Source organism: Haliotis rufescens, unplaced genomic scaffold, assembly GCF_023055435.1.
Source record: "Haliotis rufescens isolate VD_foot unplaced genomic scaffold, xgHalRufe1.0.p SCAF_6, whole genome shotgun sequence".
NCBI classification, from domain to species: Eukaryota; Metazoa; Mollusca; class Gastropoda; order Lepetellida; family Haliotidae; genus Haliotis; species Haliotis rufescens.
In genome coordinates this window covers 59,497,952-59,524,386 of record NW_025964334.1, presented here as the reverse complement: position 1 = coordinate 59,524,386, position 26,435 = coordinate 59,497,952, and the positions used below count along the sequence as shown (strand labels likewise).

General features: G+C 41.6%; 1 protein-coding gene across 3 annotated transcripts; it reads right to left on the bottom strand.

Annotated features, from left to right (window-relative positions):
• Nucleotides 1-467: 467 nt before the first annotated feature.
• Nucleotides 468-26,308, bottom strand: LOC124122879. Of its 3 annotated transcripts, XR_007218743.1 has the most exons (9): nt 25,929-26,103; nt 18,074-18,233; nt 14,745-14,886; nt 12,428-13,824; nt 11,627-11,723; nt 10,856-10,944; nt 5,619-5,826; nt 4,307-4,573; nt 468-4,042 (listed from the first exon to the last, which is right to left on the bottom strand). XR_007218743.1 is itself a non-coding variant. In XM_048386143.1 (8 exons), exons 2-8 carry the CDS (start codon nt 18,173-18,175, stop codon nt 4,365-4,367), a joined length of 2,244 nt encoding a protein of 747 aa, XP_048242100.1. In that variant the 5' UTR covers nt 18,176-18,233; nt 26,235-26,308; the 3' UTR covers nt 468-4,364. The 3 variants fall into 3 exon arrangements, 2 of the variants coding, with proteins under 2 accessions (XP_048242100.1, XP_048242099.1); XM_048386143.1 differs by lacking the exon at nt 25,929-26,103 and adding an exon at nt 26,235-26,308 and having other exon boundaries at nt 468-4,573; XM_048386142.1 differs by having other exon boundaries at nt 468-4,573.
• Between the last annotated feature and the right edge of the window lie 127 nt (nt 26,309-26,435).

Here is a 26,435-nt window from a genome sequence, read left to right as displayed (position 1 = left end):
TGCTCTTCCCCAGGTGCTATCTGCTGTTCCGCAGGTGAACCGCGTGACCTGTCACAACTGTGTCAACTCCTAAAGATCAGTTTTAGAATAGGTCTTCAGCAACACATGCATGTCACACTAACGGGATTGGGTGGTCAGGCTCGCTGACAGGGTTGAAGAATGTCGTATCCCAATTGCGTGGATCGATGCTCATGATAACAATCACTGGATTGTCTGGTCCAGATTCGCTTATTCATAGACCGCAGTCATATAGCTGGAAATTGCTAAGTGGGGTGTAAAACAACAAACAAACAAACACTGTCAGGACAATGATATATCTATATATCTACATGTACCACTGTCAGGACAATGATATATCTATATATCTACATGTACCACTGTCAGGACAATGATATATCTATATATCTACATGTACCACTGTCAGGACAATGATATATCTATATATCTACATGTACCACTGCCAGGACAATGATATATCTATATATCTACATGTACCACTGTCAGGACAGTGATATATCTATATATCTACATGTACAACTGTCAGGACAATGATATATCTATATATCCACATGTATCACTGTCAGGACAATGATATATCTATATATCTACATGTACCACTGCCAGGACAATGATATATCTATATATCTAATGTACCACTGTCAGGACAATGATATATCTATATATCCATATGTACCACTGTCAGGACAATGATATATCTATATATCCACATGTACCACTGTCAGGACAATGATATACATGTACCTATATATCTACATGTACCACTGTCAGGACAATAATATATCTATACATCTACATGTACCACTGTCAGGACAATGATATATCCACATGAGGCACTGTCAGGACAATGATATATCTATATATCTACATGTACCACTGTCAGTACAATGATATATCTGTATATCTAATGTACCACTGTCAGGACCATGATTTATCTATATATCTACTTGTACCACTGTCAGGACAATGATGTATCTATATATCTAATGTACCAATGTCAGGACAATGATATATCTAAATATACCACTGTCAGGACAATGATATATCTATATATCTACATGTACCACTGTCAGGACAATGATATATCTACATGTACCACTGTCAGGACAATGATATATCTAAATATCTACTTGTACCAGTGTCGGGACAATGATATATCTACATGTACCACTGTCAGGACAATGATATATCTAAATATCTACATGTACCACTGTCAGGACAATGATATATCTATATATCTACATGTACCACTGTCAGGACAATGATATATCTACATGTACCACTGTCAGGACAATGATATATCTATATATCCACATGTACCACTGTCAGGACAATGATATACATGTACCTATATATCTACATGTACCACTGTCAGGACAATAATATATCTATACATCTACATGTACCACTGTCAGGACAATGATATATCCACATGAGGCACTGTCAGGACAATGATATATCTATATATCTACATGTACCACTGTCAGTACAATGATATATCTGTATATCTAATGTACCACTGTCAGGACCATGATTTATCTATATATCTACATGTACCACTGTCAGGACAATGATATATCTATATATCTAATGTACCAATGTCAGGACAATGATATATCTAAATATACCACTGTCAGGACAATGATATATCTATATATCTACATGTACCACTGTCAGGACAATGATATATCTACATGTACCACTGTCAGGACAATGATATATCTAAATATCTACATGTACCACTGTCAGGACAATGATATATCTACATGTACCACTGTCAGGACAATGATATATCTATATATCTACATGTTGATACGGAAATACAAACATGTTTCCATCAAGGACATGGAAACTAATCTCAATATTTAAAACACGAGAACATTACAACAATATCAGAATATCATGAGAACAACAAAACAATTAATAAGAAAATAACAACATTATGATAGTATCATATCTGATAACAATTCATCTCACTGGTTTTACAAAGGATTTAAAAATGTCTTGAAAAGGCACGGTCAGTAACAACACACAGAACAAGTGATGGTCCACAAGTGATGTTACAGAAGTGATGTTCCACAAGTGATGTCATAAAAGTGTTGTTCCACAAGTGATGGTCCACAAGTGATGGTCCACAAGTGATGTCATAAAAGTGTTGCTCCACAAGTGATGGTCCACAAGTGATGGTCCACAAGTGATGTCATAAAAGTGTTGTTCCACAAGTGATGGTCCACAAGTGATGGTCCACAAGTGATATCATAAAAGTGTTGTTCCACAAGTGATGGTCCACAAGTGATGGTCCACAAGTGATGTCATAAAAGTGATGTTACACAAGTGATGTTATATAATATGTGAAAACATTGACAAACATGATTGTGTATAATATATAAAATATGATAATTCTTATATAATCATAACATTGTCTCATATAATTATAACAAATATATAATCTAATATAATAATCTATTATGCATGTATTCATCACATTACACATGGACTGCTGATATAACAATACACAAGCAAAGCATGCAGAGTCTGTGAACACCTTGCATGCACACAAGCATATTGTGTGACCTGTAGCCAACTGGACGAAGCATCTTGTGTGACCTGTATCTAACTGGACAGGGCATATTGTGTGATCTGTAGCCAACTGGACAAGGCATATTGTGTGACCTGTAGCCAACTGGACAGGGCATATTGTGTGACCTGTAGCTAACTGGACAGGGCATATTGTGTGACCTGTAGCTAACTGGACAGGGCATATTGTGTGACCTGTAGCTAACTGGACGAGGCATATTGTGTGACCTGTAGCCAACTGGACGAGGCATATTGTGTGACCTGTAGCCAACTGGACAGGGCATATTGTGTGACCTGTAGCTAACTGGATGAGGCATATTGTGTGACCTGTAGCCAACTGGACAGGGCATATTGTGTGACCTGTAGCCAACTGGACGAGGCATATTATGTGACCTGTAGCCAACTGGACAGGGCATATTGTGTGACCTGTAGCTAACTGGACGAGGCATATTGTGTGACCTGTAGCCAACTGGACAAGGCATATTGTGTGACCTGTAGCCAACTGGACAGGTCATATTGTGTGACCTGTTGCCAACTGGACAGGGCAAATTGTGTGACCTGTAGCCAACTGGACAAGGCATATTGTGTGACCTGTAGCCAACTGGACAGGGCATATTGTGTGACCTGTAGCCAACTGGACAGTGCATATTGTGTGACCTGTAGCTAACTGGAACAGGCATCTTGTGTGACCTGTAGCCAACTGGACGAGGCATATTGTGTGACCTGTAGCCAACTGGACAGGGCAAATTGTGTGACCTGTAGCCAACTGGACAGTGCATATTGTGTGACCTGTAGCTAACTGGAACAGGCATATTGTGTGACCTGTAGCCAACTGGACAGGGCAAATTGTGTGACCTGTAGGCAACTGGACAGGGCATATTGTGTGACCTGTAGCTAGCTGGACGAAGTATCTTGTGTGACCTGTAGCTAACTGGACGAAGTATCTTGTGTGACCTGTAGTCAACTGGATGAGGCATAGTGTGATCTGTAGGCAACTGGACAGGGCATATTGTGTGACCTGTAGCTAGCATGACGAAGTATCTTGTGTGACCTGTAGCTAACTGGACGAAGTATCTTGTGTGACCTGTAGCCAACTGGATGAGGCATCTTGTGTGATCTGTAGGCAACTGGACAGGGCATATTGTGTGACCTGTAGCTAACTGGACGAAGTATCTTGTGTGACCTGTAGCCAACTGGATGAGGCATATTGTGTGATCTGTAGCCAACTGGATGAGGCATATTGTGTGACCTGTAGCTAACTGGACGAGGCATATTGTGTGACCTGTAGCTAACTGGACGAGGCATATTGTGTGACCTGTAGCCAACTGGACAAGGCATATTGTGTGACCTTTAGCTAACTGGACGAGGCATATTGTGTGACCTGTAGCCAACTGGATGAGGCATATTGTGTGACCTGTAGCTAACTGGACGAGGCATCTTGTGTGACCTGTAGGCAACTGGACAGGGCATATTGTGTGACCTGTAGCCAACTGGATGAGGCATATTGTGTGACCTGTAGCCAACTGGACAGGGCATATTGTGTGACCTGTAGCCAACTGGACAGGGCATATTGTGTGACCTGTAGCCAACTGGACGAAGTATCTTGTGTGATCTGTAGCCAACTGGATGAAGCATATTGTGTGACCTGTAGCCAACTGGATGAGGCATATTGTGTGACCTGTAGCTAACTGGACGAGGCATCTTGTGTGACCTGTAGCTAACTGGATGGTCTTCAGCTAACGCGGTGGACAGTCTTGTGTGGCCTCTAGCTAACTCGGTGGAGAGTCGTGTGTGAAGTTTGCAATAAGGTTTTGCTGCATCTTGTTCACCTCTGCTAGCTGTGGCAGGAGTCGGAAGATGTCGACAAGAATGCGGCTGCTGTTGTCAGGGTTGCGCTTGGTGATGATGTGGACAAGGAGGTCAAGGTAGACAGAGTTGAGCTTCTGAATTGCAACGGAATCCTTCAACTCAAGGTTGTCTGAAACATTAATATTTAGATGTTCACAGACAGAACTGGTAGCACGAAAAGCTGCAGGCTTATCACAAAGTATCTTTAAGTGTGGTGTTATTCAATGGGTATCTCCATGTGGTGTTATACAATGGGTATCTCCATGTGGTGTTATACAATGGGTATCTCCATGTGGTGTTATACAATGGGTATCTCCATGTGGTGTTATACAATGGGTATCTCCATGTGGTGTTATACAATGGGTATCTCCATGTGGTGTTATACAATGGGTATCTCCATGTGGTGTTATTCAATGGGTATCTCCATGTGGTGTTATATACAATGGTGTTATACAATCAGTGATCTTGTTACAATCTGTTTACTCACCAGGTCTGGGAGAGGGTGATCCTGTTACAAGCTGTTTACTCACCAGGTCTGGCAGAGGATGATCCTGTTACAATCTGTTTACTCACCAGGTCTGGCAGAGGATGATCCTGTTACAATCTGTTTACTCACCAGGTCTGGCAGAGGATGATCCTGTTACAATCTGTTTACTCACCAGGTCTGGGAGAGGATGATCCTGTTACAATCTGTTTACTCACCAGGTATGGGAGAGGGTGATCCTGTTACAAGCTGTTTACTCACCAGGTCTGGGAGAGGTTGATCCTGTTACAATCTGTTTACTCACTAGGTCTGGCAGAGGATGATCCTGTTACAATCTGTTTACTCACCAGGTCTGGCAGAGGATGATCCTGTTACAATCTGTTTACTCACCAGGTCTGGCAGAGGATGATCCTGTTACAATCTGTTTACTCACCAGGTCTGGGAGAGGATGATCCTGTTACAATCTGTTTACTCACCAGGTCTGGCAGAGGATGATCCTGTTACAATCTGTTTACTCACCAGGTCTGGGAGAGGATGATCCTGTTACAATCTGTTTACTCACCAGGTCTGGCAGAGGATGATCCTGTTACAATCTGTTTACTCACCAGGTCTGGGAGAGGATGATCCTGTTACAATCTGTTTACTCACCAGGTATGGGAGAGGTTGATCCTGTTACAATCTGTTTACTCACCAGGTCTGGGAGATGTCAGCTGTATAGCTGCGATGATGGCAATCTCTAAATCTGACAGTTGGAGTTTGTTGAAAATCTCCGCAAAGGAGAACAGCAGTCGGACGTTGTCCACCTTGATGACGAACTCCATCCAGAAGCGGTTGTAGTACCTCCCATTGGGGAAGCGCAGATACGACTCTCCATCAACGAAGAACTCACTGCATGTTAGCTGGAATGAATCACAATGTTTTAATCACAACTGGTCAGCTGGTCTAATGTTGTTGATCTACACGGTAGTCAGCAATATTCCAGTCAATCTCGACAGCCAGTTAAAAATGAATCTGGGCACGAGCAGGCTGTGGTTGACCTCAAAGCCTCCCATGCCATTTCAGGTACGATAACCAGTTTTTTTAGCGTACATTGTATTTTGAAAAATCCTGGGCAGGTGGAAAAAATTTGTAAAATCTAAATATTTGTTACATTTGTATACTTATCCTGCATTACTCCTTAATGCATTCACTGCTTACCTTGCGACAAAAAAACTTATAGCATACCAGCGATGGTCCTGGGTGAAGATAAATAAACTGTTCCTGAGTCCCAATTTTATACCACGCCGTTGCCGTCCCTGTGACCTCACGTGACCCTAGGTCACCTCTTCACATCACTGCCTGTCGCCCGAGCTTAAACAACACACTTTTGATGTTTCTGAAGCCAAAGTGGGGAGGCAAGTCTGTGACGGGTGGGCCTTAAGCGTAGTAATGCAGGAAAGTATACAAATGTAAAAGAAATTTAGATTTTACTAAAATGTTTACTTATCCTGCATTACTCCTTAATGCATCTGTATAGGACGGTTTGGAGGTGGGTAAACCTTAAGAATACAGCAACCTCAATAATTCACACCCTGAAAGTGCGACACTGATTGGTCGATAAACGGTGAAGCGGAAAAGTTCACAAAAACGATGTTATGGTAGGGTTCTATCAATGTGATAAAACCCATTGAACATCGGAATTAAAGAGTAGTTCCCTATACATCTATAGTTATAAAGACAAATAGCTCATCAGCCAAATCTTTACTTACTAGAAAAATAGAGCCCTGTGGACAATTGCTTGTCTAATATTCTTCCATTGGCAAAATCGGATCGACGGCACAGGAAAGAGAACGGCTCTGTATAGGGCAAGTTCATTATTTGCATCGAGGGTTGGTAACTTGCTGAGCTACAACCAATGTCCCAAAACTCCGTACACCTTTGACGTCTTCGAGAGTCACATTGCGCAAATAATGACTGGCAAAAACTGTGTCGGACCTCCAAAAACATCCTTACATGATTGTTTTAATAGTACAATTGCTGTGTAAGGCCATGGTACAGGCTAATGCCCTGATCTCATGAGGATTATTCGCTCTTGGTGGATCCAAATTGGCGATCGAATAGGCCTGAAGGATGACTGCGTGTAATCATAGAGATATGGTGTTGCGACTGACTTCGATCGTGGACGTGGTAGATAGGGGTATAAATAACCGCTTCCTCGAACCACGCCTAGTCGTGGAACGGCAGATGAAAATTCGCAGTGCATGTACCGGACATAATAGAAGTTCACCCTCATCTTCACTACCCACAATTGTCGATATTAGTGGAATGGTAAAGGAACGATCGGGTTGGCCTGGTAATTGATTCTTAGCAATAAAATCCCAGCAAAACCTGAGATGCAGCGTTCCGTGCGTCCCATGTTCAAAACGGACCCAGGTGATTCGATCGCATGTAGTTCTCTCACCCGTGGCGCCGTGGCTAATGCCAAGAGAAACACTGTTTTCTTGGTGAGGTCATAAAAAGCGGATGCAAAGAGGGGCTCGAAGGGGGGTCCTCGCAAACCTCGAAGTATCACGTTCAACTCCCACGCAGGTGGTGGGGACTTGGTCTCCTGATCCTCAAGCCTGAATGAGCCTAATAAGACCTGTAGTTCCGGGATCTTAGTCATCTTACGATTATCCGGAACGGCCAACACAGTTAAGTGCAACCAAATACGTAGTAATGGTGCTACCTTTCAAGTGTCTTATGGTACACAAATGTAGGAGGTTTTCAGTTAATAACTGAGATGACGCAGTTGTAGGATCTTGACTTTTTGCCTTGCAAAATGTTTCAAATGATCCCACTTGTCATCGTAAAGGCCTCTAGTAGAAGGACGATGAGCTGGCAAGCTTTTGCTGCCCCTGCTGAATAGCCCTTTGCACTTAACCCCTTTTTAAGAAGAACCCACCATGCAGACGAAATCTGTCTGGTGATGGATGAGGCAAATTGCTGTGAGGATGGATAAGTAGGTTGGACCACTTTGGGAGGAGAAGTGGATCATTTTCTGCTAGATTTCTGAGCTCGACGAACCAAACTCTCGTCGGCCACCAGGGCACGACAAAAGTCAGAGCAAGTATTCTTGTCTCCTTGATCTTTTGTATTACCCTGGGAAGTAAGACTGGTGGCGGAGGCATATCCCACCTACCATCCAGACATCACCAAGAAGTCATCAGCCCCGCTATGTCCATCCTAGCCATGTCCCACCTACCATCCAGACATCACCAAGAAGTCATCAGCCCCGCTATGTCCCACATACCATCCAGACATCACCATGAAGTCATCAGCCCCGCTATGTCCCACCTACCATCCAGACATCACCATGAAGTCATCAGCCCCGCCATGTCCCACCTACCATCCAGACATCACCATGAAGTCATCAGCCCCGCTATGTCCTACCTACCATCCAGACATCACCATGAAGTCATCAGACCCGCTATGTCCCACCTACCATCCAGACATCACCATGAAGTCATCAGCCCCGCTATGTCCCACCTACCATCCAGCCATCACCATGAAGTCATCAGCCCTGCTATGTCCCACCTACCATCCAACCATCACCATGAAGTCATCAGCCCCGCTATGTCCTACCTACCATCCAGCCATCACCATGAAGTCATCAGCCCCGATATGTCCCACCTACCATCCAGACATCACCATGAAGTCATCAGCCCCGCCATGTCCCACCTACCATCCAGACATCACCATGAAGTCATCAGCCCCGCTATGTCCCACCTACCATCCAGACATCACCATGAAGTCATCAGTCCCGCTATGTCCCACCTACCATCCAGACATCACCATGAAGTCATCAGCCCCGCTATGTCCTATCTACCATCCAGACATCACCAAGAAGTCATCAGTCCCGCCTACCATCCAGACATCACCATGAAGTCATCAGCCCCGCTATGTCCTACCTACCATCCAGACATCACCATGAAGTCATCAGCCCCGCTATGTCCCACCTACCATCCAGACATCACCATGAAGTCATCAGCCCCGCTCTCACCCGTGGCGCCGTGGCTAATGCCAAGAGAAACACTGTTTTCTTGGTGAGGTCATAAAAAGCGGATGCAAAGAGGGGCTCGAAGGGGGGTCCTCGCAAACCTCGAAGTATCACGTTCAACTCCCACGCAGGTGGTGGGGACTTGGTCTCCTGATCCTCAAGCCTGAATGAGCCTAATAAGACCTGTAGTTCCGGGATCTTAGTCATCTTACGATTATCCGGAACGGCCAACACAGTTAAGTGCAACCAAATACGTAGTAATGGTGCTACCTTTCAAGTGTCTTATGGTACACAAATGTAGGAGGTATTCAGTTAATAACTGAGATGACGCAGTTGTAGGATCTTGACTTTTTGCCTTGCAAAATGTTTCAAATGATCCCACTTGTCATCGTAAAGGCCTCTAGTAGAAGGACGATGAGCTGGCAAGCTTTTGCTGCCCCTGCTGAATAGCCCTTTGCACTTAACCCCTTTTTAAGAAGAACCCACCATGCAGACGAAATCTGTCTGGTGATGGATGAGGCAAATTGCTGTGAGGATGGATAAGTAGGTTGGACCACTTTGGGAGGAGAAGTGGATCATTTTCTGCTAGATTTCTGAGCTCGACGAACCAAACTCTCGTCGGCCACCAGGGCACGACAAAAGTCAGAGCAAGTATTCTTGTCTCCTTGATCTTTTGTATTACCCTGGGAAGTAAGACTGGTGGCGGAGGCATATCCCACCTACCATCCAGACATCACCAAGAAGTCATCAGCCCCGCTATGTCCATCCTAGCCATGTCCCACCTACCATCCAGACATCACCAAGAAGTCATCAGCCCCGCTATGTCCCACATACCATCCAGACATCACCATGAAGTCATCAGCCCCGCTATGTCCCACCTACCATCCAGACATCACCATGAAGTCATCAGCCCCGCCATGTCCCACCTACCATCCAGACATCACCATGAAGTCATCAGCCCCGCTATGTCCTACCTACCATCCAGACATCACCATGAATTCATCAGACCCGCTATGTCCCACCTACCATCCAGACATCACCATGAAGTCATCAGCCCCGCTATGTCCCACCTACCATCCAGACATCACCATGAAGTCATCAGCCCTGCTATGTCCCACCTACCATCCAACCATCACCATGAAGTCATCAGCCCCGCTATGTCCTACCTACCATCCAGCCATCACCATGAAGTCATCAGCCCCGATATGTCCCACCTACCATCCAGACATCACCATGAAGTCATCAGCCCCGCCATGTCCCACCTACCATCCAGACATCACCATGAAGTCATCAGCCCCGCTATGTCCCACCTACCATCCAGACATCACCATGAAGTCATCAGTCCCGCTATGTCCCACCTACCATCCAGACATCACCATGAAGTCATCAGCCCCGCTATGTCCTATCTACCATCCAGACATCACCAAGAAGTCATCAGTCCCGCCTACCATCCAGACATCACCATGAAGTCATCAGCCCCGCTATGTCCTACCTACCATCCAGACATCACCATGAAGTCATCAGCCCCGCTATGTCCCACCTACCATCCAGACATCACCATGAAGTCATCAGCCCCGCTATGTCCCACCTACCATCCAGACATCACCATGAAGTCATCAGCCCTGCTATGTCCCACCTACCATCCAGACATCACCATGAAGTCATCAGCCCCGCTACGTCCCACCTAGCCATGTCCTACCTACCATCCAGACATCACCATGAAGTCATCAGTCCCGCTATGTCCCACCTACCATCCAGACATCACCATGAAGTCATCAGACCCGCTATGTCCCACCTACCATCCAGACATCACCATGAAGTCATCAGCCCCGCTATGTCCATCCTAGCCATGTCCCACCTACCATCCAGACATCACCAAGAAGTTATCAGCCCCGCCATGTCCCACCTACCATCCAGATATCGTAGTAGGCTCGCTTCAACAGCATCTTCTGGTCATCCACGTTGAGCTTAGAGAAGCCAGGAACAGCATTGCAGAAACCTGGAACACAGGACAGACACATTCTCTACACACACAGTCAGTTGGCCAAACATAGATCTAATCATCTACTCAACAATAACACATTGATGGCATGGTTCCCTCACAAAAGCTGGCATCAATCGTTTAACCACAAACTATGATTCTCTCAGTAGTTGTGTGAATTCCCCTACAACAGCTGACAAGTGACATCACTAGTTATACCAACCTATGATTCTCTCATTAGTAATGTGAATTCCCCACAACAGCTGACAAGTGACATCACTAGTTTTACCAACCTATGATTCTCTCAGTAGTGGTGTGAATTCCCCACAACAGCTGACAAGTGTACCAACCTATGATTCTCTCATTAGTGGTGTGAATTCCCCACAACAGCTGACAAGTGACAGCACTAGTTTTACCAACCTATGATTCTCTCATTAGTGGTGTGAATTCCCCACAACAGCTGACAAGTGACATCACTAGTTATACCAACCTAGGATTCTCTCATTAGTGGTGTGAATTCCCCACAACAGCTGACAAGTGACATCACTAGTTATACCAACCTATGATTCTCTCAGTAGTGGTGTGAATTCCCCACAACAGCTGACAAGTGACATCTCTAGTTATACCAACCTATGATTCTCTCATTAGTGGTGTGAATTCCCCACAACAGCTGACAAGTGACATCACTAGTTATACCAACCTATGATTCTCTCATTAGTGGTGTGAATTCCGCGGAACAGCTGGTTCCACGTGTCCTTCACAGTTTCTTCTGTTATTTCTTCCCTCGGCATTGGAAGCTGCAGCAAGAAAAAACCCAATGTATTCAGCCCCATGTCTGCAGCAAATGATAGTAAAAATTCCCAGCTTGAATTAAAACTGTCTCTATTCCCACAGATTATATGAAAAAAAAGAACTTTAAAATAGGGCTGGGACGGGTAACTCGGGTACCCGGGTCGGGTGGGTACTGAGTACGATTTGGGTAACCAATGGACTACCCGGACCCGTGCACGTGGTTAGTCACGTGATATATTGTTTAATGACAAAAATGATCCAGAACTATATGGTTACACTACAAGTCACTAATGTTCGCATTTCTTTCTGACTATGCACCCATTCCTTCTGATTTTTCATATGGTTGAATAAAGATATAACATAATTCAACTTCAGTGTATGAATGACCAGATTGTTTATTACGTGTATCTAAATACGTTTTGCCAGGGCTATGCTAAAAATATTCCCAATCGGACATTTTGAGACATCTCCTAAGACCTACAGTGGGTAACCGGGTAGGGTCGGGTAATAGGGGGCTAGGTACCGGGGTAGTAAATTTGGACTCGTTCCAGCCCTACTTTAAAATAACCAAATTTGGAACAATATCTCGACATTTTCCCCAATTTGTTTGCCAAGGGCACTTAGTTTGAAAACCTAGATAAATGGCTGAACCAGAGCCTTAATGGATGCACACACAGTAACAAATCATCAGTGAAACTACAGGCCTCACCTTCTGGCTGATAAAGGCGCGGGCATGGTGTCGTGCCTCTTGGAATGGTCCACTGCCGACCTCCAGCGCCTTCTCCAGGCCTCTAACTAATGAATCAAATGCCTCTTCACCACCTCTACTGAAAATGTCTTCTGCCGAACTTTCACCATTTTCTGTTTCAATATCATCAGATCTGTCATTGGTGTCACTGCCCTGTATCATTTCTGTATCAGTTGAAGTGATTGGTTGATCCTGACCATGTGACCAAGAGGGTTCAGTGTGACTGCTATATTGCGCTGAAACTGTAGCAGAACAATCCATTGGCCATTCATGATCTTGACCTTCATTGTGACCTTGAACCGGATAAGATGGGTTATGCATGAATGTGTCTTGATGAAAAGAATGCACTTGTTGGTCTGTCTGTTCTCTGGTGTAGTAGTCGGTGTCACTGCTAGCAACGTATTGAGCATCGATATGATGTCCCTGTTTCGTGTCAATCCTATCTGCAGGATTATCACTATGAGGGAAGACAGAACTGTCAAAATATCTCGGCTGCTGCTCACTTGGACTGAAGCTGTTCTGCTTTAAACCAGTTTTGGTCCAATTCGACGACGGACATCCGCTTGATGTAAACAACTGACCAGCCAAGGGAGACCACTCCTGTCCTGACTCGCTCATTCCATCGTGAACAGAACTCATGTCTTCTCCTTGCGTAGAAGTATTGATGTAAGTTTCACTGGAGAGACGTTTCAGCAGACGCATGCTGCTATTGTTTGGGCACTTCTTGGCTAGTTTCTCAATGACCATCTCAGGCACCTTGGTGCCGCCCGTCATCTCCACAACCTGATTGAACAAGACCTTGATGACGTTCGGGCTGTACATGGAACAGCTACTGCTGGATGCGTTGCTGTCATCACCGTCTTCTGGAACACTGCTTTTGGACATCTTTGGCAACAAGGCAGTTTCCGCCAGTAAGTTCATATTAGACGTGCCTGATCCGTCCAGGTCATCCACATGATGACTGTCTTTGGATTGATCTTTTCGCTCGGAATAACTACCAATATGATCATCCCACGGTACAGGAGGAAACGCTTCATTGAACATGTGGGAGGGCATGTGTTGGTAAGTGGGCGGAAGCTGGCTCACTTCACGAGGGCTGTTTCCATAGGCAGGATGTTGATGAGGAGCCACATCACTGCTGAGGAGTTTGGACATTTGGCTGGTGACTTGATTAGTCAACTGATTGGTCAACTGATTATTTAACTGACTGGTCAACTGATTGGTCACATGACCTGTGACAGGGTTGAACACCTCATCGTCTATCCCACTGTCCGGGGACTCCGTACAGTTACCAGGGTTCCTGGCAGCGTCTAGAGCTCTCTGTTTCTCCATCTTCGGAATTCGACCCATCTTCACAGCTGAAAGGGAGGAAAGGGAGGCCTCAGGACTGTAGGATATTTTGCCGACCCCCCACCCCCTTTTATGTACATTTTTTTCCTCCCTCCCTCCCTGCTAAAATATCTCAAATTTATAAAAATGACATTTGAAAAAATAGAACTGTAATTTTTTAAGCTCCCATCCCCCGAACGCCACTACTGTAAGGAGACGGTTGGGTAGCCTAGTGGTTAAAGTGTTCGCTCGTTTACGCCAATGACCCAGGTTTGATTCCTGCCATGGGTACAATGTCTGAAGCCCATTTTTGGTGTCCCCCACCTTCATATTGCTGGAATATTGCTAGAAGCAGCGTAAAATCATACTAACTCACTCACTATTATTGTTGTGATACATGTTGGCAACCCCCTCGTTTCAGTGTCATCTTTTCCTGGCACATACACCCCAATCTCACCGACCCACAGGCCATTGTGTTACATTTCTCTCCGAAAAGGTCTGATGTCGGCCATTTTGCAGTTGGCTTCAAAGTGGCAAGAGTCGACAGCTTTCGGTCGGTATTATTTCATATCAATAAAGAATTGGGAGGTGTCATACATTGGAATTGATAGAATAATCACCCTAGACAAGGTAGATATGAAGTTTTTGTCCATGATTTACGATTTTACTTTATAAATAGCAATACAAGGTGCTTCACCCCCTCTCCCTAAAATAAATAACCAATACTTTGTTTGTTTGTTGTTTAACTCCGCACTCAGCAATATTCCAGCCATATAACGGTGGTCTGTTCATAATCGAGTCTGGACCAGACAATCCAGTGATTGGTATCATGAGCATCAATCTACGCATTTGAGATATGATGACATGTATCAACCAAGTCAGCAAGCCTGACCACCTGATTCAGTTAGTCGCCCTTTACAATAATAAAGAGCCTAAAGTAATCACTCACCTTCGAATGACATGCCGAGCTCCAGACACTTCCTGTAGCGACATGACTTACAACGGTTCCTGTTCTGTGGAGTGATTACACACTGACCCCCGAAGAAACACTTGTACTTATCTCCCTTGGGGATGCTCCTCTTGAAGAAGCCCTGGAACATACAGCAGGTGAAAGCCTCACAAAGCCAAATCTTTCTTAAAACAAAAAAATATTTAAACTTTCATGACAACAGAGAGTTACTTTTGTATAGTTACTAGTGGTATGCACTGTGTATGACATCTAAATTACCTCCCTTCGTATACTGTATGTTGTATACAACTCAAATGACTATGTGACTCGAGAGTGTATTAAACCCATGTAGACAATGTGGCTCTACACTGGCAGTTAAACCCATGTAGACAATGTGGCTCCATACTGGCAGTTAAACCAATGTAGACAATGTGGCTCTACACTGGCAGTTAAATCAATGTAGACAATGTGGCTCTACACTGGCAGTTAAACCCATGGAGACAATGTGGCTCTATACTGGCAGTTAAACCAATGCAAACAATGTGGCTCTACACTGGCAGTTAAATCAATGTAGACAATGTGGCTCTACACTGGCAGTTAAACCAATGTAGACGATGAGGTTCTACACTGACTGTTAAACCCATGTAGACAATGTGACTCTACACTGGCAGTTAAACCCATGTAGACAATGTGGCTCTACACTGGCAGTTAAACCAATGTAGACAATGTGGCTCTACACTGGCAGTTAAATCAATGTAGACAATGTGGCTCCACACTGGCAGTTAAACCAATGTAGACGATGTGGCTCTACACTGGCAGTTAAACCCATGTAGACAATGTGGCTCTACACTGACTGTTAAACCCGTGTAGACAATGTGACTCTACACTGGCAGTTAAACCAATGTAGACAATGTGGCTCTACACTGGCAGTTAAATCAATGTAGACAATGTGGCTCCACACTGGCAGTTAAACCAATGTAGACAATGTGGTTCTACACTGACTGTTAAACCCATGTAGACAATGTGACTCTACACTGGCAGTTAAACCCATGTAGACGATGTGGCTCTACACTGGCAGTTAAACCCATGTAGACAATGTGGCTCTACACTGACTGTTAAACCCGTGTAGACAATGTGACTCTACACTGGCAGTTAAACCAATGTAGACAATGTGGCTCTACACTGGCAGTTAAATCAATGTAGACAATGTGGCTCCACACTGGCAGTTAAACCAATGTAGACAATGTGGTTCTACACTGACTGTTAAACCCATGTAGACAATGTGACTCTACACTGGCAGTTAAACCCATGTAGACAATGTGGCTCTACACTGGCAGTTAAACCCATGTAGACAATATGGCTCTACACTGGCAGTTAAACCCATGTAGACAATGTGGCTCTACACTGGCAGTTAAACCCATGTAGACAATATGGCTCTACACTGGCAGTTAAACCCATGTAGACAATATGGCTCTACACTGGCAGTTAAACCGATGTAGACGATGTGGCTCTACACTGACTGAAAAACCATGTAGACAATATGGCTCTACACTGACTGTAAACTCACGTAGACAATGTGACTCTACACTGGCTGTAAACTCACGTAGACAATGTGGCTCTACACTGGCAGTAAACCCATGTAGACAATGGGGCTCTATACTGACTGTAAACTCACGTAGACAATGTGACTCTACACTGGCAGTAAACTCACGTAGAAAATATGACTCTACACTGACTGTAAACCCATGTAGACAATATGGCTCTACACTGACTGTAAACTCACATAGACAATGTGGCTCTACACTGGCAGTAAACCCATGTAGACAATGTGACTCTACACTGGCAGTAAACCCATGTAGACAATATGGCTCTACACTGGCAGTAAACCCATTTAGACAATACCTTCCCACATAGCAACACTATCATACTAGCTACCTTACAACCTTGCCACATAGCAACACTATCATACTTCTTACCTTACAACCTTCCCACATAGCAACACTATCATACTAGCTACCTTACAACCTTCCCACATAGCAACACTATCATACTACTTACCTTACAACCTTCCCACATACCAACACTATCATACTAGCTACCTTACAACCTTCCCACATAGCAACACTATCATACTACTTACCTTACAACCTTCCCACATAGCAACACTATCATGTTACTTACCTTACAACCTACCCACATAGCAACACTATCATACTACTTACCTTACAACCTTCCCACATAGCAACACTATCATACTACTTACCTTACAACCTTCCCACATAGCAACACTATCATGTTACTTACCTTACAACCTTCCCACATAGCAACACTATCATACTACTTACCTTACAACCTTCCCACATAGCAACACTATCATACTACTTACCTTACAACCTTCCCACATACCAACACTATCATACTAGCTACCTTACAACCTTCCCACATAGCAACACTATCATACTACTTACCTTACAACCTTCCCACATAGCAACACTATCATACTACTTACCTTACAACCTTCCCACATAGCAACACTATCATACTACTTACCTTACAACCTTCCCACATAGCAACACTATCATACTACTTACCTTACAACAACTACAAATAGCAACACTATCATACTACTTACCTTACAACAACTACAAATAGCAACACCATCATACTACTTACCTTACAACAACTACAAATAGCAACACTATCATACTACTTACCTTACAACAACTACAAATAGCAACACTATCATACTACTTACCTTACAACAACTACAAATAGCAACACTATCATACTACTTACCTTACAACAACTACAAATAGCAACACTATCATACTACTTACCTTACAACAACTACAAATAGCAACACTATCATACTACTTACCTTACAACAACTACAAATAGCAACACTATCATACTACTTACCTTACAACAACTACAAATAGCAACACTATCATACTACTTACCTTACAACAACTACAAATAGCAACACTATCATACTACTTACCTTACAACAACTACAAATAGCAACACTATCATACTACTTACCTTACAACAACTACAAATAGCAACACTATCATACTACTTACCTTACAACAACTACAAATAGCAACACTATCATACTACTTACCTTACAACAACTACAAATAGCAACACTATCATACTACTTACCTTACAACAACTACAAATAGCAACACTATCATACTACTTACCTTACAACAACTACAAATAGCAACACTATCATACTACTTACCTTACAACAACTACAAATAGCAACACTATCATACTACTTACCTTACAACAACTACAAATAGCAACACTATCATACTACTTACCTTACAACCTTCACAAGTGGCAAGACCATAATGTACTCCAGTGGCTCTGTCATTACAGATGCGACAGTCTCCAAACGGGAATGGTACAGCTCCTGGTGGCATCGTCACGGTAACCGGTAACCCACCAAGCCAGATGTCTTTATTCAGATTAACACGCTACCTAGCATGATAAACACATGAACACATCTTACTGTTCATAACAATTGCAATAGATGTACATGAACAAGGCTTTACATATGTATTGGTGTGTATTGGTTGTATCACTACATGTGTATCGGTTGTATGACTGTATGTGTATTGGTTGTATGACTGTGTATTGGTTGTATGACTGTATGTGTATTGGTTGTATCACGACATGTGTATTGGTTGTATGACTGTATGTGTATTGGTTGTATGACTGTATGTGTATTGGTTGTATCACGACATGTGTATTGGTTGTATCACGACATGTGTATTGGTTGTATGACTGTATGTGTATTGGTTGTATCACTGCATGTGTATTGGTTGTATCACTACATGTGTATTGGTTGTATGACTGTATGTGTATTGGTTGTATGACTGTATGTGTATTGGTTGTATCACTGCATGTGTATTGGTTGTATCACTACATGTGTATCGGTTGTATGACTGTATGTGTATTGGTTGTATGACTGTATGTGTATTGGTTGTATCACGACATGTGTATTGGTTGTATCACGACATGTGTATTGGTTGTATCACGACATGTGTATTGGTTGTATGACTGTATGTGTATTGGTTGTATCACTGCATGTGTATTGGTTGTATCACTACATGTGTATTGGTTGTATGACTGTATGTGTATTGGTTGTATGACTGTATGTGTATTGGTTGTATCACTGCATGTGTATTGGTTGTATCACTACATGTGTATCGGTTGTATGACTGTATGTGTATTGGTTGTATGACTGTATGTGTATTGGTTGTATCACTGCATGTGTATTGGTTGTATGACTGTATGTGTATTGGTTGTATCACTGCATGTGTATTGGTTGTATGACTGCATGTGTATTGGTTGTATCACTGCATGTGTATTGGTTGTATGACTGTATGTGTATTGGTTGTATGAATGTATGTGTATTGGTTGTATCACTGCATGTGTATTGGTTGTATCACTACATGTGTATTGGTTGTATGACTGTATGTGTATTGGTTGTATGAATGTATGTGTATTGGTTGTATCACTGCATGTGTATTGGTTGTATCACTACATGTGTATTGGTTGTATGACTGTATGTGTATTGGTTGTATCACGACATGTGTATTGGTTGTATCACGACATGTGTATTGGTTGTATCACGACATGTGTATTGGTTGTATGACTGTATGTGTATTGGTTGTATCACTGCATGTGTATTGGTTGTATCACTACATGTGTATTGGTTGTATCACTACATGTGTTTTGGTTGTATCAGTGTATGTGTATTGGTTGTATCACTACATGTGTATTGGTTGTATCAGTGTATGTATATTGGCTCTATCACTACATGTGTATTGGTTGTATCACTACATGTGTTTTGGTTGTATCAGTGTATGTGTATTGGTTGTATCACTACATGTATATTGGTTGTATCAGTGTATGTATTGGTAGTAGCACTACATGTGTATTGGTTGTATCAGTGTATGTATTGGTAGTGTCACTACATGTGTATTGGTTGTATCACTACATGTGTATTGGTTGTATCAGTGTATGTATATTGGTTGTATCACTACATGTGTATTGGTTGTATCAGTGTATGTATTGGTTGTATCACTACATGTGTATTGGTTGTATCAGTGTATGTATATTGGTTGTATCACTACATGTGTATTGGTTGTATCAGTGTATGTATTGGTAGTAGCACCACATGTGTATTGGTTGTATCAGTGTATGTATTGGTAGTGTCACTACATGTGTATTGGTTGTATCACTACATGTGTATTGGTTGTATCAGTGTATGTATATTGGTTGTATCACTACATGTGTATTGGTTGTATCAGTGTATGTATTGGTAGTAGCACCACATGTGTATTGGTTGTATCAGTGTATGTATTGGTAGTGTCACTACATGTGTATTGGTTGTATCAGTGTATGTATTGGTAGTGTCACTACATGTGTATTGGTTGTATCACTACATGTGTATTGGTTGTATCACTGCATGTGTATTGGTTGTATCAGTGTATGTATTGGTAGTGTCACTACATGTGTATTGGTTGTATCACTACATGTGTATTGGTTGTATCAGTGTATGTATATTGGCTCTATCACCACATGTGTATTGGTTGTATCACTACATGTGTTTTGGTTGTATCAGTGTATATGTATTGGTTGTATCACTACATGTATATTGGTTGTATCAGTGTATGTATTGGTAGTAGCCCTACATGTGTATTGGTTGTATCAGTGTATGTATTGGTAGCGTCACTACATGTGTATTGGTTGTATCACTACATGTGTATTGGTTGACATGGAAAATAATAATCAGAATTTGCTCTTTTTTCTATTTTCTATAAGCTGATGGTATATTGCACCCAAAGGGTATTTCTTAAACAAGGACCCACTGAAGATGATATATGTTAAACATGGGAGTGAAAATAAAGTTTGCTGTTGTTTTGAAACTGAAAGATGGTATATATGCACAACAGTATTGTTACTGGAATCGTCAGGTTAGCAATGCTTAAAGCTGTGTTGCAGGCTCTCCTCCCACATTAAACCATTCATGTTATATTTTATACCAGCTGACCTGTGGTGGAGGAGAAAACCTTTAAAAAAATTGAATTGCCCTTTCTTTTCTTATCTACCGACAGGTATTTTCCTGTAAAACAGTTGTATAGCAAGTTAAAAAAAAGTGTCACCTGGAGTCCAAACTTTAAATTTGTGCCGCTAGCCTAAGATCATGGAGCCTCCTTTCGACAACAGTTCATTTTGTCTACAGTTCATTTCTTCTACAGTCACTTCGACAACAGTTCATTTCTTCTACAGTCACTTCGACAACAGTTCATTTCGTATACAGTTCATTTCGTATGCAGTTCATTTCTTCTACAGTCAGTTCCACAACAGTTCATTTCATCTACAGTTCATTTCGTCAACAGTCAGTTCGACAACAGTTCATTTCGTCTACAGTCAGTTCGACAACAGTTTATTCCATCTACAGTTCATTTCATCTACAGTTCGTTTCGCCTACAGTTTATTTCATCTACAGTCAGTTCAACTACAGTTCATTTCATCTACAGTAAGTTCAACTACAGTTTATTTTATCTACAGTTCATTTCATCTACAGTTCATTTCTTCTACAGTCAGTTCGACTACAGTTCATTTCATCTACAGTTCATTTCATCTACAGTCAGTTCGACTACAGTTCATTTCTTCTACAGTTCATTTCATCTACAATCAGTTCGACTACAGTTCATTTCATCTACAGTCAGTTCGACTACAGTTCATTTCATCTACAGTTCATTTCGTCTACAGTTCATTTCATCTACAGTCAGTTCAACTACAGTTTATTTTATCTACAGTTCATTTCATCTACAGTTCATTTCGTCTACAGTTCATTTCATCTACAGTCAGTTCGACTACAGTTCATTTCATCTACAGTCAGTTCAACTACAGTTCATTTCATCTACAGTCAGTTCGACTACAGTTCATTTCATCTACAGTCAGTTCGACTACAGTTCATTTCATCTACAGTTCATTTCATCTACAGTTCATTTCATCTACAGTTCATTTCGTCTACAGTTCATTTCGTCTACAGTTCATTTCGTCTACAGTTCATTTCATCTACAGTCAGTTCAACTACAGTTTATTTTATCTACAGTTCATTTCATCTACAGTTCATTTCGTCTACAGTTCATTTCATCTACAGTCAGTTCAACTACAGTTCATTTCATCTACAGTCAGTTCAACTACAGTTCATTTCATCTACAGTCAGTTCGACTACAGTTCATTTCATCTACAGTCAGTTCGACTACAGTTCATTTCATCTACAGTTCATTTCATCTACAGTTCATTTCGTCTACAGTCAGTTCAACTACAGTTCATTTCATCTACAGTCAGTTCAACTACAGTTCATTTCATCTACAGTCAGTTCGACTACAGTTCATTTCATCTACAGTCAGTTCGACTACAGTTCATTTCATCTACAGTCAGTTCGACTACAGTTCATTTCATCTACAGTTCATTTCATCTACAGTTCATTTCATCTACAGTTCATTTCATCTACAGTTCATTTCATCTACAGTCAGTTCAACTACAGTTCATTTCATCTACAGTCAGTTCAACTACAGTTCATTTCATCTACAGTCAGTTCAACTACAGTTCATTTCGTCAACAGTTCATTTCATCTACAGTCAGTTCGACTACAGTTCATTTCATCTACAGTCAGTTCAACTACAGTTCATTTCGTCAACAGTTCATTTCATCTACAGTTCATTTCGTCTACAGTTCATTTCATCTACAGTCAGTTCAACTACAGTTCATTTCATCTACAGTCAGTTCAACTACAGTTCATTTCATCTACAGTCAGTTCGACTACAGTTCATTTCATCTACAGTCAGTTTGACTACAGTTCATTTCATCTACAGTCAGTTCGACTACAGTTCATTTCATCTACAGTTCATTTCATCTACAGTTCATTTCATCTACAGTTCATTTCATCTACAGTTCATTTCGTCAACAGTTCATTTCATCTACAGTTCATTTAATCTACAGTCAGTTCGACTACAGTTCATTTCGTCTACAGTTATTTCGTCAACAATTCATTTCGTCTACAGTTCATTTCATCTACAGTGAGTTCAACTACAGTTCATTTCATCTACAGTTCATTTCGTCTACAGTTCATTTTATCTACAGTTCATTTCATCTACAGTTCATTTCATCTACAGTCAGTTCGACTACAGTTCATTTCGTCAACAGTTCATTTCATCTACAGTTCATTTCGTCAACAGTTCATTTCATCTACAGTTCATTTCGTCAACAGTTCATTTCGTCAACAGTTCATTTCATCTACAGTTCATTTCGTCAACAGTTCATTTCATCTACAGTTCATTTCGTCAACAGTTCATTTCGTCAACAGTTCATTTCATCTACAGTTCATTTCGTCAACAGTTCATTTCGTCAACAGTTCATTTCATCTACAGTTCATTTCGTCAACAGTTCATTTCGTCAACAGTTCATTTCATCTACAGTTCATTTCGTCAACAGTTCATTTAATCTACTTTATTTCATCTACAGTTTATTTCAACTACAGTCAGTTCAACTACAGTTTATTTCAACTACAGTTTATTTCATCTACAGTTTATTTCAACTACAGTCAGTTCAACTACAGTTTATTTCAACTACAGTCAGTTCAACTACAGTAATTGTGGTGAGATGGGATGATTCCACTACACTCAGTAAACATCATCCCTCACTTTAAAATGGACAGGCCCAAGCTCCACAATACTTGAAAACAACCTTAATACAATTATATTTTGAAATCAAACTGAATAATCAAAAATCTCCTGCTCAGCAGTAGCTTAGAAGTAAACAAGGGAAACCACTCTTTGACTAAAACAAAATATTAGTTAGAAGCTTAGCTTGCCGGCCTGAGTTGTCTCCCATGTGTTTTGCAGTTTTTTTAGTTTGAAACATGAAACTACTGATCATGCCAAAGGTGTGGCTTACTAACAACAAAATAATTATTCATTTGCACCTCAGTTCAGACAAGGGTTAACTAACTTCCTTCCATTGAGTAAACAATTTTTTTTTAAAAACTGCAAAGTCAATTAATTATCAGATGTTTTTGTATAGTAACCTACTATAACTGAAGGTAGATAAGTGTTCTTTTCACAACTTGATTGAAATGTTGAACAGTACAGAACTCTTATAAGTGTTATTTTTCAGAAATATATTGATATTACCGTATTCGACATAATAAGCGCCCAGGGCGCTCTCAAAATTAGAAATAGGGGGCTCTTATTAGAATATTATTTTGGTGAAAAACAACAGAGTTCAATTTCGTGGTTTATGCTGAAATGTTTATATACGACAGATATATTTTCCAGAATTTGATTGCCCATAATTAAGGGTGCATATAACAAAAGTATTATGCACGAATAAACAGTCTTGTGTACATTTAGCAATCGGAAGGGGTGCTAATTGGGATTGTTCATTAGCCAATATATTAGCAAATATTGCCCTGGGCGCTTATTACGTCAATACGGTATATTATAGCGCTTGTTCATCAGATGGTGCAGTACAGAAAAATTATTTCTCAGAAATATTTTTTTGAAATGTTAGATATTAGGAACGTTGCTTGTTAAATCATTTCAAATATCTGATTCTTCTTTCTGCTATCCTACTGGTCTATGTTTCTGAAGGGGTCAGCTTATTACCCCTCTATTCAATGGTGCATAACTTTGAACCTTGTTTTGATAACATTTTAGAATAAACCAACTGAAGACAAAACTAGAGTATCTTTGAAAAAGAATACCAACATATATGACCAAGTATTTCACATTAGAGTATCAGGTGGCCTTTGGTCACCGGTCATCGACTGATAAACTTCCAATTTGAAAGACGATTTGTTTAAGTTGTCAGACTTTTTGACTGATAGAAAAACTGACCAAGACATCACACGTTACATACCATATTCGACGTAATAAGCGCCCGGGGCACCCTCAAAATTAGAAATAGGGGGCTCTTATTAGAATGGTATTTTGGTGGGAAAAAAACAGAGTTGGGAGATAAATTTCGTGGTTTATGCTGACAGCCTGAAATGTTTGTATACGACAGATATATTTTTCCAGAATTTAATTGCTCATAATTAAGGGTGCATATAACACACGAGTGCGTATTATACACGAATAAATAAGTCTTGTGTACATTGATAAAATCAGAAAGGGTGCTAATTGGGATTGTTCACAAGCCAATATATTGATAAATATCGCCGTGGGCGCTTATTAGAGCGGGGCGCTTATTACGTGGAATATGGTAATTACATAATTATACAGTAAATAGTAAGGATTAGTCCTACATACAGTATCAATTTCATAAAACAATGCAAAGCCATCAAAACTTGTTATGAAATTCTGAGCAGCACGTCTTTGAATCATACTTTCTGTATCATAGGGAAACACTGTCCGCTGTAGTGACCTAGTCCAGTGTTTTTCTTATTGCAATGGTTATGGGCCTGATTAGGGCTGGGACGGGTTAATCGGGTACCCCGGGTCGGTTGGGTACTGAGTAGGACCCGGGTACCCGCTGGACTACCCGGACCCGTGGTTAGTCACGTGATATACTGTTTAATGACAAAAATTATCTGGAACTCTATGGTTATACTACAAGTCACTAATGTTCTCATTTCTTTCTGACTATGAAACCATTTCTTCTGACTTTTCATATGGTTGAATAAAGATATAACTTAAGTCAACTTCAGTGTATGCATGGCCAGCTCATTTTAAACCTGTATCTAAATACATGTTGCCAGGAGTACGGTCAAGCGTTTCCGAATCAGACATTTTGTACCTATCTCTTGAGACCTACAGTGGGTACCCGGGTAGGGTCGGGTAATAGTGGGGGTGGGTACCCGGGTAGACTATTTGGACTCGTCCCAGCCCTACTTACGAAAGCCTCACTACCACATCTCACCACAGGGTTGTCAAATAACATATATCTGTAAAACATATGTAAGCATCAAAATGAAAACCAGTATTTTCTCGTCGTTTGACTGACCCGGAATATACGTGCAATAACCTTAGCGCCCTACATACTCCGCCTAGCTGTTTTCATAATGGCTACACTGAGTACAAAGTAGGATATTATTGTGTCATTTTGCCCTACTTTCTCGTTGGCGAAACATGTCTCCCTTTCGTCGCTTACCTTCACAATCAGCTGTCAATCACGGAAACGCTAAAAAGGAATAAGTGTGGGTTCGTCCTGCTGCTTTAGAAGAGATAGCAGTAGCGTCCTTCCAAACTGACAGTGTCATTAAATCTTGACAATCTTGACCGCAACGTGCAAGATCGCGACCTACTTGTTGATTGCATGTAAGTCAAACCTGCCGCACGCGCGTCATCGATCGACCGGGTGTATCGTAGCCTTGGCAACGTACTAAGTCTGCGATATCATTATAACAGGTGTTTATTTCACCGCGGTGCGTGATTTCACGTGTAACTGACACCTTACCTGTCTGAGGATGCGACAATCATTGTCATGGCCGATATCGCCAGATGTTAAGATCCACAACTCAAAGTGCATCAATACATCGTCACACAATGTCTGTCATGTGTATGCGTCGCGTTCGTGCTTATATTTATTTTAATTTGATATCATGTGGGTGTCATTGTCAAATTATTCCAATAACCACATTCTACGTCTTGCCACCTG